At 55.5% G+C, this 18,187-nt stretch overlaps 1 protein-coding gene across 1 annotated transcript in view; it reads left to right on the top strand.

Annotated features, from left to right (window-relative positions):
* Positions 1 to 1,399: 1,399 nt before the first annotated feature.
* qsm (Zona pelucida superfamily protein qsm) overlaps positions 1,400 to 18,187 on the top strand; it is a 24,771-nt gene continuing 7,983 nt past the window's right edge. The window contains exon 1 of the mRNA XM_033480001.2: positions 1,400 to 1,855. Within this exon, the coding sequence (XP_033335892.2) occupies positions 1,786 to 1,855 (70 nt within the window). The 5' untranslated portion in view covers positions 1,400 to 1,785. The remainder of the gene's footprint in view (positions 1,856 to 18,187) is intronic.

Raw genomic sequence — 18,187 nt, 5'->3', positions numbered from 1 at the left:
AGCCGTAAATCATCCGTCTACTCTGGCTCGCCGTGCCGCGCCGAGCCGTACCCATTGATTTCCAATTATTTATTCCGGTTCGAGGCTTCGTCCGCGGCGGCGACGCGCACCGGAAAGCTATAAATAGAAGCAAAAGAGTGACTCTCCGCCGCGCCGGTAGATCTCCAAGGGAAGATTTCGCCTGGTAAACAGACAACGCGACGACCAGTTCTCCAGGTTTGCCGAACGCGTTTGCACAGTCCACTTTGGACTCTGACTCACGCCGACCTTTCCCTCCTCTCTCTCTCTCTCTCTCTCTCTCTCTCTCTCTCTCTCTCTCTCTCTTTCTCGTTCCCTCGCGAGCCCGCACGCCCACGTAATATCATCTCCCTCTTCGGCCGCCAGGATAAAAGATCCTGGGAATGATCGGGACTGGTATTCGATTCCCTCGGCATCGTAAATTGGAGTAGAAATATTGGCCTGGCCATGGGGGGCCTAAAACGGCGGATTGTTAATACCGGAGCAACGAGGACCCCCTCTTAAACGGCCTGCCCATCGATCTTCGCGCCGCAATCGATCCATTAAGCAATCGGGCCGAGACTGCCTCGATCCTCCCACCGGCCGCCGGAATTTCTAAACTCTCACGATCCGTCGAAAGCGATGAAAACGGTCCGCGAGTGCTCCTCCAAGATTGTCCAATCTGGACGATCGTACAATGTCCGACTCGCGTGCCTCAACCACTCGGCATTTCTACGGATTCCACTTATCGGAACGCAAGACTTCTTGATAGAAGTAGAATAAACCACAAGTTAATTCTCTATAATACTTTCTAAAATTCGAAGTCACGCAATCGCCACTTGCATCTCTCTAGACTCGTCGCATTCGATTCATAGAATTTTATCGCTGCGACAGGTTTCTCGTTGTCGAAGGACTTCTTTATCGCTCGTAGATCCATTTACACGCAACCGTGCCACGTCTCGGAATCGAATTAATGACTATGATTTCATATGGAACAGTTTACACGTAATCAGTGCCGTGTCCGTCATTAACCATTGTCTCCCTACACGGAACGCTCGCGGCATGGTTGTGTGTAAACGGATCTTTCGCGCGTCGCATTTCGACCAATGCGAATAAATTCTTATCGCTTCGAACGCGAACGATCTCGGATCGTTTCGCGACTTGATTTACGAGCCAGCTAAACGTCCCTAGGCTCTCGAAATTGGTGGAAAAAAGGCAGAAAAGGCGGGAGGAACCGTCGAATACGCGAGAGGCCCGAAGCGGCCTGGCGCTGCGGTAGAATAGGAGGTTCGCAGGCGCTCACGTGCGCGCCGTTAAAAAGATATTGCCCCGTTCCGCGTCGACGTCCGGCCCCGTGGCGTGGGTCCGGTGTGTGTCGGTGTATGGTTCGAACTCTCCCGCCAGTGGCCGGGGCCCGTCAGTGTCTCTCTGGTTCTCGCACGGGGAACATCATCGGAACAGCTCGGTCTGCTCGCGCCACACGGCTCCGTTCCTTGTCCCTCCGGATCACGTCGGGTGTTGGTGTCGCGGGACGCAACGCGTCGCATCGAAAGACAGCTCGGAGCCGCCGCGAGTCCGTCGGCACGACCGAGATTACCGATTAAGGACGGCGATCGTCGCGGGCTGGTCCTCGTAGGGCGCCAGTTCGACCCGTCTAAATGAGACTGTTCTGCGGCTAGACCGAAAACTCCATTCCTCCTCCCTTCTCCCTCCCTTCTAATCCTTCTCCTCATTTTTATTCTCGGTTCACCCCGCGCAGTCGAGTGACCGCGATCGAGTTCATCGGTCATGGAGCCTGGATCCTATTGGAGACTGCTGCTCTGCTGGATATGTGCGCTCGGCGCTGCTCGCGCGAACGGTGAGTTCCTACGACCAGGTGTTTCCGGGTGTTACCAGGTGTTCCGTTCGGTACGATACCTTCTCGCGATCCCAGCGAAAACCGCCGTGAAACGTACTTCGTGCCGTACGCAGTCTTCGTGGCGTCACGTGCACGCGGATCAGCGACTCCCAAGGTCGACAGACACGCTCGCTCGTCCAGAACTCGCCGCGCGAACGCTTCCCGATCTCACGGATCTCGCGTTCTATTCGTTTCCCGGAATCCCGGCTGTTCTCCCGGCTCGGGAAAATCGTGCGAACCGCGGGGAACGCCGGCTGTTCTATACGGTGTACGGCGACGCTTAGGGTAATTGCGGGCTCTTTTGTTGCCGGGTCGGGACGGAACTACGCGACGCGCCTCATTCCGGCATGAATAAACACACCTGACGATCCGGTCGCCGCAGGATCTTCGCACCGAATACGATTGAACGGTACCGGGATCCGTACTCCGGTGTGTACAGGAGCATCCGATGGAGCGGCGAGCCGTGGAGGAGAATCGTTGCGCAGCGCTTTCGCAAACGGAAAAGGAGGGATTGCGTAAGGGGTCTAATAATACCGCGCGAAAGCCTCGAGACCGGTGCAATTTAATCGCGAACAATAACGCCACCGTCGGATGAATCACACGATCACCGCGGATCTTTCGCTGTTCGGTGTTCAGGCCGCCATTGCGTCACCGTGCGCCGAACAAGGCGACGCTGCTTTTCGGAGAGCGACGAAAATGGTAGCGTGGATCGCGTCAGGTGCAATTAGTCGCCGAGTCGGTCTCTCGTTACCGGTAATAGAAGAGAGATCGAGACGAGAAGATGGATCTACGAGGATCGCTTTGATCCAGCCGAGCCGCGTTTTTCTGGAATCGTATGGAAGACATATTGTTCCTTATTGCTTCCTCGCCGGGATTCGCTTTTTCGAGTCAACTCCTCGACAGGGCTTAATGGGCACGATCCACCGGTGCGATCGAGCACGATCGATTCTCATCGTTCGTTTCTCGGAGCGCCGACGCCGCGAACTCGCGGGGAAGTTGATTATCCGGCCAAACGGAGGCCGTGTAATCGAGGGAGGGATTCACGGGGGGTGCCGGCGACCGGACCCCCGCGATTCCATTGAAATTCGGCCGATCGATGGATCCGTATCCGGCGCGATCGCGATCGCAGCTTTCGGTGGCCTGGCAATTTGAATAAATAGATTCCAAGAGGCACCCGCGACCGCGTCGAACAACTCCGATAGAGAAACGACTAAAAAGCGAACAGGTAATCGTAAATTGCCCTCCGTTCGTGCTCCATGGAAATCGAGAGCACCGAAGCCACGCCCACCGCGAGCCGGCTCCGCCCACTCGGCGCATGCAGAGCGAGATATACGATCGTCTGTCACCATCGATGAAAGATCGAGAGTCGTTTCCACCTCCGACGACGACATTGGCCCTGCATCCTCGCCCCTTGGGCAGTCTGGAGCACTGCGAGCTCCGTGTTGTTTACTCCTTGTTGCTCCCGGAGCGAGCCGGAGTGTCCCCGGGGCAAGGAACCCTCGCGCCCCGGCGCGCCGGGCCTGGGAACGGCGGCTTCGTCCGAAAACAGTTTCCCTCGGATCCAGGTTGGCTAGAGCCAGCGGCGGTGCTGGTTTTCGTGTCGATCTTCCCCGGCATTCCTCGGTTCTCGGTTCGGATTCCTTGCACGTGGGTAGGAGAATCGAGGAAAGAGAAGGTGAAATTCGAGCTAACTTGTTCACTCTCGTTGCCGCGCGTGTTTCGTATTCCCCGGGAACGCTTACGGAACCTATGAGAAGGTAACTGTTAGGACGCTCTAAGAGCTAGAATTATAGAGCCGACTCCGGTACTTTTATTTCCCCGGTGGGTGGGGAACGCCGTGCACCGCGTGCACCGCTCGTACGCGTATTCGTGCGGTCGTGCTTGCGCACATCCTCCGGCTGGTCGTGAGAGACGACTAAAAAGGGGGGTGGAGCTGCGGACAGCCCGGCTACCTCGATAAAGATACCAGGCCTCGCCGACGATTTCAGGCGATCAGGCGACGACGAACAAAACTGGAATGGCCGGGGTGCGAGGCCGACACTGTGTAGGCCATAGAACATATCGCGTCGGATTCGATGGTTTTCGCTCCCCGCTATCCTGTGTTCGACATCGCGGCCAAGCCGCGCCGCGCCGGGGGAAATGAAAAACCCGGAGATCGAGCGTGACGCAAGAAATGCGTCCAATCACGGAATAAATCGAGCCGTCCGATTAAAATGAACCGGCCAGGCCGCAAGAGCACCGCGGCGAGATGGAAACGCCGATAATCTCGCGGTTTCGACGGATCCGCGCGTGTGCCCTCTCGCCTCCCCTTCGACCGTGGCTTCCACCGAAAGCGCGATCCTCCGAAGGAAGTCGATTAGCTATGCGACTGCGAAAAAATCGCTCGACACTCTCGCTCTTGTTTTACCGGGGCACTCAACCGATCCACCCTCTGGATAATGCTGCTTCGTTCCACTCGACTTTGTTTCTTTACTTAAGGCGAGTGTCCGTCTGAGAGCCCGCGTCTTGCCTAGCTGTGCCGTGGAGTCTCGGGGCACCCTAGTACAACTCGAGGCTGTAGGCAACACGCTAGAGGAATAAAGGGCCTGGTGGGCCCCGCATATGCGAAACTACAGGATGTCCCAAAATTATTGTACAAGCGGGAAGCGAGGTTTTTCTTAGGTCATTCGAAGTAACTTTGTCCTTAGCGAAAATGCGATCCGCGGCTTCGTTTACGAGTTATCAACGAAAAACAGTGACCAATGAGAGGCGAGCTCAGTTGACGCAAAACGACAGAACCAACAAACGGTCGAAGCCCAGTTTTGCTCAACGCCGCATCGCGCCAGCTGATCTCGCCTCTCATTGGTCCCTGTTTCTCGTTGATAACTCGTAAACGAAGCCGCGGATTGCACTTTCGCTAAGGAAAAAGTTACTTGAAACGAGCTCAGGAACCCTTCGTTTCTCGCTTGTACAATAATTTTGGGATACTCTGTACACAGAGCAACTGTCCAGAGTTTGACTCTCGGATGGACAGCCGGCTTTAGTCCCGACCGCAGCTAGATCTCCAGCGATGCAATTAAGAGTCTCATTTCCTGGGCCTAGTTTCGAAAAGGATTAATACTTGCGCTCAATTATAAGAGTAATTAACAGAGAAATATCGGGAATGCAGCTGCGTGTCCATCTGTTTCGCATCCTCTCGTATCGTATCGTTCCGGCGCATCGGAATGGACAAGCGTTGCATCGTTCCGTAGACCGTTCGCGAGCCGTGCGCGTATTGTGCACGGCTACGCACGCAATTATGACGCGCAACAGACGCGATGCGAGGATAGGAAACAAATGGATCCGTAGCTTCAGGTGCGAACGATGCGAGGAAACAAATGTACGGAAAATCGCGAATCGTAGGCTTGGAATTGCAGCCGGAGGCCAGGCACGGGAGAAATTCGAAGCAATTAAGAGGAAACGAGCGAGCGATAATGGATCTGACCGTAACAATAAGAAGAGGAGGAACAATAATATTCTCGCGGGAAAGGGGTTCCGCCGAGAGAGCCAGGAGGCTCGTATCTCGTGCGTTTCGCGATCCGTAGAAACACGTGGCCAGGAATGAGGAATAACGAGAGTACCAAGGGTCGGTCAGTGACGTATCCGCGGAGCTGGAGGCCCTGCTCGATGTGCACGCGTCTTCTCGCCGCCGCCACCGCCGCCGCCGCGCGATCGCAACGAGAGAAAACGGCGAACGAACGGCCGTGTATAGCTCGCGTGACGCTTCGCGCTGTCCCGAGGCGTTATTAACTCGCTATCATTTCGGCGTTGCGAGCCGCGGAGCCGCGCGGCGGAGATTTACGGTTTCCCGAAGCCGCGCTGTCGCGATCGTGTGTTCGTCCGCGCTCGAAAAAAAAAGAAAGAAATCGCAACCGGGATTCGCGTGAGCGTTGACTCGAACAACGGTCCGTCCCGATAATTCCGGACAATCGAAGGCGGAAGGAGCGATTCTCGATTTATTAAGACCGGCACGGTTCGTTTCCACAGCTGGTTTTGCGCGAACGGTAGGAACGCCGATGCGTCACCGAGCCGCGCAGCTTTCTCGAAGCCGAGCGGAGGTCGCCGTCGCATTTAATTGCAAGGCATCGCCTCGACGACCACTCTCGTATGCAAACCAAGTATTCGCGGAAAAGTGAATCGAGTGGGTGTCCGGCCAGTGTCGTAGCCGATCCGACGCGGGACCCCGAGATAAACGCGCGTCTCCGAAAGAAGTCGCCCGTTTCGGGCAGAACGTGTCCGTTCACCGGCGAGACAAAAAGGACGATGACGTCGAGGACGAGAACGAAGGGGCAGGGGGAACGCGGGGCGACGCGTCGCGTCGGCCCTGGGCAAGGAGGACGCGGAGGACGCGGAGAATGCGAGAGTGTCCGCAGGAATGGGAATCGGATGGTGGGAGTGAGAGTGGGAGTGAGGAATCGACTGGGAGAGGCCATAGGAAAACCGGTTGCCAATCTGCGCGGACGTTGGACATCGGCGAGAGGAGAGCAGCAGGAGAAAACGCCAAAAAAGAGCGGCACTCCGGTTTTCAGCAAACCCAACCCAGACCTATCCGCCGGCCCATTTTCATCGATTTTTGCTCGGTATCATCGTGAACCAACAGGGAGAAGTAATTGCGTGCCGCGAAGCCGGCCGTGCTCCGAGGAAATTCAGAGCGCAAAATAGAGGTGCGCGGGGATCGTTAAATCTCATGAAAAATCCGAACGATCCTTGTCGTTGATGCCCGCTGAAATTGAGACGCTACTCTCGCCTGGGAGGTCCGACGTTCTCCGGATCTTCCATCGCCCGCGATTACTATCATTCGAGCACCAAACTCGTCTCAACGAACGGAATTACCGCGACCGAGTGCACGCAAAGAGAGAAAGAGAGAGAGAGAGAGAGAGAGAAAGAGAGATAGATAGAGAGAGAGGGAGAACGGAGCAACGCGAGAACGTCGCGATTCGAAGACGGTGTTCGTGTTTTCCAAACCGTGCTCCGCGGATTTGCAGATGGTTTCTCGATCCGCTCGGAAACCGGTCGATCGATCACGTTCCATCGAGCTGCTCGTGAAAACGATATCAATCGGGTTTCTTAGACGGCGATCTCGCGGCTGCACGATTAATAAATCTCGCGAGGCGTTCGAACGGATGATAAAGACAGAGATTACGGCGTCCTGCGCGTTTGACGTAACGGATCTACTTTTTCCAGACCGATCGGTCCAGATCCGCTCGGGATCTAGTCTTTTCCCACTTTTTCCGGACGAGGTAACTGGGTCTCGTTCGATGATCCACGACGCGTTTTTCTAGCCGTCCGGCACGAAGCGGTGACAACAACTGGAAACATCATCGGCGTTGATGGGGCAATACAGCATAAGAGTTGCCGTATCATCTGTAGAAAATTGTCGTTGGGAGGTCGCGATCTCTGACACAGAAGTTTTCACGCGGAGCGGTCGCACATCGTCCGGCGAGGACACGGCCGGCCATTCTTCGTCGCCTGTTTAACGATCCGCGCCACGTTGCCTAAGTTATTCCCTCGTAAAGCTTATTCACCGTGGAAACGCTCTGCAATAAAAAGCCGTCGTTAAAGTCCCGAAGACAGGGGGCAGCTTATTAAACGGCGAATCATGCGTGTCCCCCCGTTGGAGATTGTTCTTTAAACACGTTGATACAACCGCCGCGCACCCTCCTCCCCGCCCAGTTCGCGCGCTCGCCGAACAAACAATACGCGCCCAGATCCTCTCGGCTACGAAGACGTCGGACGCCGAATATCCTGTACCACAGCATCGTTGTTCCTCCTATGGCCTAGAGTAGCTGTTGCTCGCTGGCCACCTCCCGAAGACACGCGCGTCATCTCGCGATGGCAATCGTCGCGTTTTAGATCGTTCTCTCGCGGCGAAGCAAAAAGAACGATCGAAGGAGCCGTCGAAGAGAATCTCGCGGTGTCTTCTCGAACGGCTTGCCAAAACATCGTCGAGCCGCCGATGAAAGGCATCGCGAATCGCTGACGCAACCCAGGAAGAATAACCTCGGGCGATATTAGGCGTGCGAGGCTCTTCTAGTCGCGAGAGCATCGGACACCGAGATATCCTGTCCGATCGTGGAAAGCGTTATCCTGGCCGTCGATAGCCTCGGCGACCCCTTCCCGCTCTTCTGCTGGATTTCTGCGTCTCTGTAGTTCACAGGACTGTTCCCAAAGCCAAATATGGCGGATACCGGTCGGACCACTCGCGTGTCACCGTCGTCGCCGGTCGTCGGGCCCGCGTCGGGCCTGCGTGGGCACGCGTTCCTGTGCGCGCGGAGACGAAGAACAGACGCGGGAGCACCCACGGGCGAATTCCAGGCGTCCGATGCCGTATAAGCTTTCCCGGCGAGGATGCGTCTCCCGGTAAAAATCGCCCACCGGTACCGCGCCTCCGTTTTAGGCGGCGAGCGTCTTCTTGCCTCGGTCCGGGACGACCGTACGCGTCGATTGACACGTAAATAACGCGCTTTACGCGTCGAGGTAAACCGAGCTGGTCTCTTCTCCGCCTCCTCGACGGTTATTTCTTCCTTCGATCGCCGTCTCTCCCGGATTTTTTCCACGAACATGGTTCTCCTTAGGGCATTTCTCGACGCCGGTCGGTTTTTATCGAGCCTGCTCCGAGGTGGGCGGGTGCCCGACATCTCGGGTTAAAATCGGGTCGGGTACTCTCTACGGGTCCGCGAAATTTCGCATACCCGGACACCCTTAAATCTGCTAGAAAACTGAAACCCATTAGGCGCGAGTTCGGTAGTTCAGCTCCGCAGACTCCCATCTACCGGATCTACGCATGTGGGACGTAATTTCCAGTTGGTCTCGCGTACGCCTGCATACCGGCAATCTCGCTGGAACGGCGCGCGATCTAACTAAAAGCAACGCGTTTCGTCCGAGCTTCAGCCCCGGGACACCGGAGGAGCGATGTCTCTTATTTTTAACGAGCAATTTTTACGACCCGCTTCCTGGCCAGCTTTTTTCAGAAGCTGCCGTGCCCGTTCTCGTCCGAGCCGCTCGTTTTCACGATCGATCATGACCGGTCGATCACCGGGTCGGCGCGCGCGCGTGCATCGTCATCGAGCGGGCCCGGTCGCATGATCGGGTCGACCGTTCCAGGCGTCCTCGGCCCCTCGAAAAATCGCCAGTCATCCCTAATTCATTACGGAGACCGTTTCCATTGACGGCTGGCCTCGCCGGCCGCGATTCCACGGATTCGAAGCAGCGCGGGCTCGCTTCCGCGCTCGATTCTCCTGCAACTGAAAATTCGTCTATCGGCCCGCGATCTCTAGCCGCGAGTCTTTCCAGAGAAACAACAACGGGCGCGAGTTCTGTTCTGGAATGTGTACACGCGGCTCATCCTTCGCGCGAACCCGCTGAATGAGTCTCAATCCCACGGCCCGTGAGTATACGCTGAAGGTAGCACGCCCTATCAGAGGATGCGCCGATGCAACTTTGTAAGTATCTTTTGTTTCCCGACACGCGATTTCCTTGAAACGGACCACGGTCTCGCGCGTGACTCTATCTTATCTGTTTCCCGTTTCCATCTTATTTATCTTGTGTCCGCGCGGCCGGGACCTTCTTCGGCGACGTCCAGATCGCGTTCGGACGCCGCCGGAGTTCGGAGTACGTACGTATTTCGGGGCGAACGAGACGGGGTAAAAAAACGAACGCGGGGCCCGTTTATCGGGGCCCGGTGGAACGCAACACTTGTCGCGACGCTTGTCGTACACGCCACGTAACAGCGTTTCCTGCGCGTTCTCGAACGGTCTCGTCCCTGGCTCGTTTCCCGTTTCCGCGACAACGGGTGCCCGTTCCACGCAAACGAGCAGACCACAAAGCGTGCTCAGCCGCGTGGTAGCCGTTACAATCGAGGAAACATTAACGAATCGATCGGACGAGTTTCCGTTTGAGAGGGAGCCAGCCGGACTCGGCAGACGCGGCTAACGAAGGTGATAAGTGATAATTACGCCGCGAGGCCGCGCCGTAACGCGAACGCCTCGCGAATAAAACTGAGAGAAGAAGAACCGCGACGAAGGTCCCGCGCGCGGCTCTTTCAAATAAGAAAGAGGCAAAAGGCGGGACAGAAATGATCGCGGCGAGGATTTCCTCGATCAGATAGGCGTCGACGTGCCGCGGTAAAAACGCAGCGACACCGGCTGTAAACTAACGGCAATGAAACGACGCGGTTAACGAAACGACCGTGGCGCGACGTGGCGCGGCGACCGATCGTTTCGTATCTTCGGCATCGTACGAGCGTGGATTCGCGGGGAACGATTATAACGGTCGTTAGCCGATCGTGTTTGCGCGAATTCTCGGGCCGATGGCCGAACAATTAGGATCGAACCGCGAACGAAACGGTCCCGATCCGTCGTCGCACGCGCGCGCGCGAATACGTTCCGCGGTAAAAGATCGCGACACGTCGAATCGATCTGCTTGGGTCTTACTCGGAGATCCGGGGAGATCGATGCCGGCGATCGAGAAACGCGACGCAACGCCGCGAGGATAACGATGGATGCTTCGACGGACGCGTCCTCGCCGCGAGAGTTTTTCTCACGCGGCATCCTTTGTGACTAATAAAACGCGAGATAATTGGTGTAAGCAGTGTTTTATTAGAAACAACGCGGATCGCGCGAGGGCCGTAACTCCTCGGCGAAATCCAGGAGCTCGTTCTTCCCCCCGGGTTGGAAGAGGCGTCCGAGAATCACCGAGGAAAGGACGGACTCGAGGAAACAATTAAATGCGGTGATCAGATAAGCCGCGCGAGTATCCTCTGGAAAATGTATTCCGTGCTCGGGTCGAGGAGCCACCGCGAGTCCGGATAATAAAGCGTGCCGGAAGTCGGCCGGAGATAGATCCAGCCCGATTCGATATCTCGACGACAGTACGAGGAAGCCTCCCTTTGAGCCGCGCCGGATTATCGTCCCGCGAATAATTTCCTCGTAAATTATCCGCGACGGCCCGGCCCCTGTGTACCCTTCACGGTCTAGTTTCGTTGCGTTGCGCGGCCGCTGCGCAGAATTTATGGCGAAATTGCGATTATCAGGCAAGTTATTGCCTCGGCCGGCTGCTCCCTTCGTTGATCCTCTTTATTCCTCCCGGCGAGATCGAGATACCAAATTTTTAGCCCTCCCCGCGGACCAGGATTTTTTCAAGTGTCCAAAATACCTTCCACCGAGAACTAGATCGTGTATCGAAGACTCAACTAATGGAAAAACTGAACGATATATCCTGATCTTTTGTTATTGCATGTAATCGAAGTACACGGTTGCGACGTCTGATATCAGGTATAAAGTCCCGATGTCATCGATACGTCGATATTCGTTCTCAAAGGGTCAGCTATTCGTCGAAGCCCGCAGTTTTCACTCTGCCTCGAAGGAAAGCGAAGAGATCCGCGTCGCGTTAGGATCTAGAACGTTTCCGATCGAAGACGCGAGCTCCGAATTGGGCCGACCAGCTCCCAGGAATTCGTGTTCAATTTGCCGAAACCATTCTTGGACGCCTAAAGCCGGCAATTACCGCTCGCACATTATCTAAGCGGGAAGGCGGAGCTACCGCTAACAAAATCATCGGCGATCCAAATAAATTGCGGCTACACGCTCGGCGGATCGCGTTTGTTGTTTCCCGAGCGAGCGGAACGCCGCCGCTCGGCCGCCGCGCAGAGAGCCGATCGTTAAATCGGTGAAGTTTCAATCGCCTTTGATTCGCGGCCCGACAACGGCGTTTTCGCGAATAACGAAGACGGATTCAGGCCCCCTCGGTCCCGTTACGCGCAATTAAAGAATCCACCGCGCCACCTCCGACGAGACGCGCTTCTCGCATCGCCGCCGAATGCCGGGCAGGAACGCCGCCGCGGCCGCGGCAAAAAAATGAACGCGACGCGTTGCATACATCTGCGGAATGCGGCCTGAAAAAACGCATCCGCGTAACGACGCGTGTGAACGTTTAATGCGCCGCGGCGGCGGAGGCGAGCCGTGAGCCTGTTCGAATAAAATCGCGATTTAATCGGATCCCGCGATTACCGAAAATGCTCGCGGCCTAACGGTAGTCGCCGGGATGCCTCGCATAATTCGCGCACGGATCGCGATAAATTATTCATTCTGCATTCGACGCGGCGATGCACCTTGCTCTTTGTGCCGGTTGCGTTTCGTGACTGGCCGCGACCCGCTGGACAACCGATTCGCCCGCCCTCCCGATCATCCTCCTCGCCTAAACTATTCCTCTCGGGCCTCCTCCGTTGCATTCCGTGGGCTGCAGATTTCACGCTGCCGCGGCGGCGTCGTTGCATTTCTTCGAAAGTCTCGGTTTCGACTTCGGCCGGTCGAAATCGAATTCGGAATACGCGTGCCCGCAGTCGTTTGGTGCCTCCAAATTCTTCTAGCAGCAATATATGTCGTCGAAGGGCTCTCTGTCATACTAATTGGACCATAGAAGATAGCTTATCTCGATGTGCGATCGTCAGTCCGCGGATTTGATGCATTTGAGATAAAAATATCTAGCTGAAATACCAGGCAATGATGTCGTTTTTGAAGAAATCAAGAATATTCGTACATTCTCCTAAAATGTATCGAAAGCATTAAAAGAAGAAACACATCTTTATTTAACTTCGGTTCCTCAAAATTGGTTCTAATAATTTTTACGCAGCATAAAAATGCACGGTCTAGCGATCATAAAAAGAAGTAGCGCCCAAAGCGACTGTGGTATCGCCATTTCTTTTTCGATTTTTTCGAATTCGACGAGCAATTAACATTCGCAGACCTAATGCGATTTTACTACCTGGAATCAAGGTCGACGAGAAACAACGGCGCACTTGCTTCCCTCAATTTTTCTTGTTAATTTACCGGAATATGCAACAGGGCGAGTTCGCTGTTGCCCACGTGACATGATACCTGGGAGCCAGGAGCCGGCTTGTTCCTTTTCCAGCGGAGAAAACGGATAAGATTATCGAATCAGGAAGATACCGGGCCCGATATCGGGGCGTGTACGCGTCGCTGGAAGCTTTTAGCCGCGTGTACTCGGATCCGCTCGGCGCGAGGCGGCGGTCCGGCCCGTTCCCGCTTGGCCTATCCGCGGAATCGCGGGCCGCTAATGATCGGCGATGATCAGTGATTTACCGCTGGCACTCGTTGTAATCGGACCGCGGCGCGGATCGCCGCGGATTGGCTCGGTTCAACGCCGCGCTGCCAAAGGAACCGGAATGAAATCACCGTTACCGAGTCCCAGCCGCTCCTCTTTTATCACTCTCGCGGCCGATCTGCCCCTCGCGTCGATTACGAACTTTCGATCCTGTTACGCAGTCGTGTAGCTGCTGCCGCTGTTACATGTCGGCCGTGGGCGCTCGCAGCCATGCGAGACGATTCCAGATCGCGGCCAGCAAATGTTCCATTCGGAGCGGAGGATCCTTCGGAGACGAATCCGCGATCTAGAGATCCTTCGATTGGCCGAGCCGCGGGTTGCCCGCCCGGATCGAGACCGGCCGTCTTCTCTCGGGTAACCGACGCTCGTTAGAAGCCCGGCAGAGATTTTAGATCCCGCTGTCGGACCGCGCGGACGTTATAACGCGGCGCCGCGTTTCCGAGAAATTCTGGAGAACGGTGGTCCGCGCGGCACCTGAATCGCGCGGAGAATCCGGCGCGCGGGGGCAGGGGGGCCTCGACGCCTCAAAAGGATCTCGACGAGCCTAAACGGCGAGACCTCGGCGGGAGCCAGCGAGGATTATTCCCAGGTGGAAATCCTGTCGGATTCCTCGCGCGCACCTGTTACATTGTTCAAGCGGGAATAACTCAAGCTCGCGCCGCGCGGATCGCGCAGCGACAGGGACGAGGAGTAATTGAATTATGTGGGGAGCGCGACGTTTGAATTAGCGGAGGCCGCGCCGCGCCGCGACGGCAGTGCGCGAGCCGCGAATTTATTCGCGTGACTGCGAAAACGCAGCCGTTTAATTAACGCGACGCGCGACCAACGTCGACCTCCTCCGTCCGTCCGGCCTGTGCGGTCGCCTCGCCGTGATCGGAAGACGCCGGCAATTAAAACCGCCGCGATTCTTAATTACAAGTCGATGTAGCGTAACGTGTTACGATAAAGAGCTTTCGCTTCTTCCTGCGACCGGGCCCGATCGGTTCGCAGCATCGTTCCATTTGTCGCTCGGCTCGTCCTCCATTACAAATTGCCGCGGGGCCCGCGTGCGGCTGCGGATCTCCGCGCGGAACACTGGCCCAACTTCTTTGAAATCGAGGGCGCCGCGAGTTCTCTCGAGAATCTCTCTCTCCCTCTTCCTCTCCGTTTGAAATCGGAGGGAGGTTCCGCAACCGGGACTGGCGGCGCGATCACGACGCGTCTTCGATCTGGGCCCTGGATCAGCAGGGAGCCGGCACCCCCGCGGACTCGATCAGCCCGTTAGAGGCAACGGAAATCGCGATAATGATCGTTATTACGCTTTGCCCGTAAGTCGAGCGATTTGTCGTCGCCGCGGCACGGAGGCGCGCCGCGCCGCGCCGGAATGAAACGGGGCCAGACCTCGTTCGTTTTTAATTACGGCCGAGAGATCGATTTCTCACGCGGACCGTTGCTCATCGACAGCCGGGATGATAACGCTGCGAGAACCAGGAGGAGGCACGCCCACGTTCCAGCTTCCTGCTCCAGGTTTCGCTCGATCCCGTGTTTATCGGCTCGGCTTAATTGCCGGCTCCAGAAGTTCGCGTTTCGCTTCTCTCCCGATACGACCGACACGGGATTAACAGTTCGATGCAGTGCGGCGCGGCGCGACGCGACTGCGCTCGTTTTACAGTTAACGCCAGAACGGTCTGATCACGGATAGAATGCTAATCGAGGCGTCCACGCACCGGATTTCCACCCTTCCGTGTCGCATGGGGCCTTACGGGGAAAACGGGGCCGGACGGGACCGTTCGACGAGCAGAAATTCGTTTGGGAACGCACTCTGCTACGCGCAGGCCCTTGCTGACCGAAGACAATTGGAAATGCTGTCGGACGCTTTTCCAATCTCCCGATTTAATTTCATTCAATTTCATTCATTCCTGATCTACGGGTGAAAACCCGTTTTTTACAATACAGAACTAAAAGCTAATATCGATTAAATACGGAATCTGCGTGGTTTAGGTGAACAGTTTCTGCAAACTCGTTTCGAATTTTGCGATATTGGCTGCAAATGTGACCGATTTCTTGCCGCGTCGTTGACAATTCGAAGTGTCCTGTAAAAAGGGTTATTCGAAGTAGGCGAGCATTTGTCGAAATTTGCCAACGATCCGGACGAACGTTGAGAGACCGAACAGCTTCATCGGGAATCCGTGGATCCACCGATACCGACGCGCGCCAGGAAATTGCTCCTCTTCGGCGGCTTGCATTCGATCGATCAGCTGATCAATTAAGCCATGTAATTGGACGATCAACGTTCCGGAACGATCGAATGCAGGGTACAGAACGGAATCGACGCCGGTCGTCCTCTCCCGGCTCGATTTAATTATTTAAACGAAGTTACGAAGTGCCAGAACCAATTGTAAGCAAGCAATCGATGCGGTCGATCCGCGCGGCCCGATAAAAATCGCCACTCCCTTGTTTACGCATTCCTTTCTCGCTAATCGTCGCCGTTCGTCAAGCTCCGGCTCTCGCCGTTTCGCGCCGTAACTGTTCACATGTTTCCCTTCCTATTTTCATAGTTCTTTTCGCACGTTACATTGTCCCAGCCGGTTTAACCTATTCCACCGTCTCCGTTTCATTATCCACGCCTATCCTCCTCGCTTCTTCTCGCGGTCGATCACCTTTTACATGCCTCCGCCGAAAGAAACGCCTCCCGGCGCTTGTACCTCGCAACAGCCCCGTCGCGTCCGTCCGTAGCGTATTGTAACTATGCTGTAAAAGTTTCTTGCAACGGCGCTGTTTCTCCGCGAGGGAAGAACATCGTGCCGCGTCGTAAGAACATCGTCGTCGATCGAAGCCGCGATCGAAGACCCGTTCGATCGAACAAACATTTCGTCTTTTACGTCCGTCTCCCCGAATTTGTTTCCCATGTAGTTACGTTCCGGCGACGATCGGCTCAGGCATCCCCCGATCCCGAACAGAGGCAGCTTCCTCGAACCGCGAGGCGCGCGATCGCATAATTACGCGGCCTCTCTACGTTCTTAACACCCGGCCGGTAATGGCCTCAAATTATTGTAATCCCGGCGATCTTATGTTCCCGCAATTTCCATCTATTCTTCCTCGTTCCCTGCAACTTTACGAGACAGTCGACGAAAAGACCTGCGCTCCCCGCGGAAGAGAGAAAGAGGGAGAGAGGGAGAGAGAGACGGCAGCCGGAAGCCGGTGCCGTGGATCGACAGTGAAACCGATCCGTTCTCTCATTCCGCGCGGTCGCGTGCGGCGAGAAAATGAAAAACCACGACGAAAGCCGAGTCCGGGGGTTCAGGGTCAGGTTCGTGGAGAGTTCGAAGATGCGCGTATGCGGCGCGAGCGTTGTTATCCGCGGCGGATCGGCCGCCGGAAACGGAGGGATCGACGAGCAGCTCGTAGTGACCGGGCGGATCGCGCCGGTAGCCGGCGGACGTCGAACCGTCTCGATTGCCAACCTTTAATTACTCCGGATAGAATGGATGCCGCAAACCGCGAGGAAAGTTGGCTCGATCGAAACGGAAAGCGCCGGGTAATTGCCGGCTGGGGACGAGGTGCGAGAAGAAGGTCGCCACGGGGCAGTTCCCCGCTGGTCCAAACACACATCTTCATCCTTCGCGAATTTCTCTCTGATGAGATTCCACCTGAGTACCAGGTGGTCGGAGCAGATTTAGATTTTCGGAGTTATTTCTCCATGAGCGATTTAATGAAAATATATGGATATTAATCAGTTAGCTGGGGCGCGCTTCCTTTTCAGAGGAGGATGACGAGTATACTCGTTTTTTTTATAAAATTAGCAATTTTATTACCGATAGTTACTTATTTGCTCAACGTTAACATATACTGCGTACATTATAAACGAAAAACGCAGGAGATACTTATACTTCGTTAAGTATTCAAGTATTCGTATTTCTTTTATTCTGGCCTGGCCTCAAAATATTCTAAACATCTTGAAACTTGAGAATATGTTTCCGTCTTCGCTAAAGACGAGTATACTCGTCGTGACACGAGATAGTACCACTTCTCCATGTCGAGTATACTCGTAAAACCCAGTTAACTGATTAAGAAACGCGGAATCCTTTCGAGAGAAAGTATAAAACTCGAAGGAAGAGGAGTTCCCTGAAATCAGGGTAACTAAGGGGAAGTCGCTCCGGCGACTCGACGGAAGACGGGACAGAGGCCCTAACAACGGAATAATTAAAAGAGAGCTCGCGGGGGAGTGCGCGGAAGAAACGTGGAGGAGGAAGTTTCGCGGGGCCCGCAGTCGAAACGCGTGGCCCGTGGCTCCGGCAAAGAGAGCCGGGATGGCTATCGCGGGCATAAATTGCAAAGACAATGGGTCCGGCGGGAAAAAAGGAGTAAAAAGGGTTGTCAGCGATTGGTGAGGGCCCGGGTCCCCCGTGTACGGGCATGAAAAACCGAAACAGGAAGTCGTCCGCTGGTCTGACAGCGGGGTAAATAAATGACGGTGCGCGCAAGAAGGGGACACCGTCGCGTCGCGTCTCGTCGCGTCGGCTACGGCGAAAGAAAGCGAGAAAAAGGAGCAGAAGAAGAGCCAGAAGAGACAGAAGGGACACAAGGGAGAACGACGCGAGGAGGTGCGGGATCTCTCGCGGCGACTTCGTACGACGCCGCTGATCAAAACACAAAGAGCGGTAACGGGATGGGAGGAGCGGAGAGATGAAGAGAGATAAGGCGAGAGGGAGCGAGAAAAAGAGAGAGAGAGAGAGGAGAGGATCTCGTCGACGATCACGGCCGGGATGGGATCTCTGTATCTGTAGCTGGAGGCCGAAGCAGAAGGGACTTCGAGGTAAAAACGTAGCGGATGTCGAAAATGAAAAAAGGAGCGAAAGAAAGGAACGGCTGGCCGGAGGAGGAGGGCGGGGAGAGGTTTGAGGTCACGGACCTTACGCGGAGAGATCGGAGAGCCGCACAGGTGGTGGTGCTACCTCGGAAAGCGTTTAAACTCGCTAATGGAAAAGACCGCGTCGGACCCCCGGGGCTATTTGAAAGCGACACGCAGCACGTTCGCGTAATTTACGCGTTGCCCGAGCTGATGGACGCCGGGCAACGAAACGGACTCGATCTTCGGAGACGCGATCGCCTCGCGCTACCGGCTCTCTTTCTCTCTCTCTCTCTCTCACCTCGAGAAAATCGTATTAAATACCT

The sequence above is a fragment of the Megalopta genalis genome, chromosome 11 (genome assembly GCF_051020955.1).
Source record: "Megalopta genalis isolate 19385.01 chromosome 11, iyMegGena1_principal, whole genome shotgun sequence".
In the NCBI taxonomy this organism is placed as follows: domain Eukaryota; kingdom Metazoa; phylum Arthropoda; class Insecta; order Hymenoptera; family Halictidae; genus Megalopta; species Megalopta genalis.
Note: the sequence above shows the minus strand (reverse complement) of the source record. Positions and strands in the feature narration are given on the sequence as shown.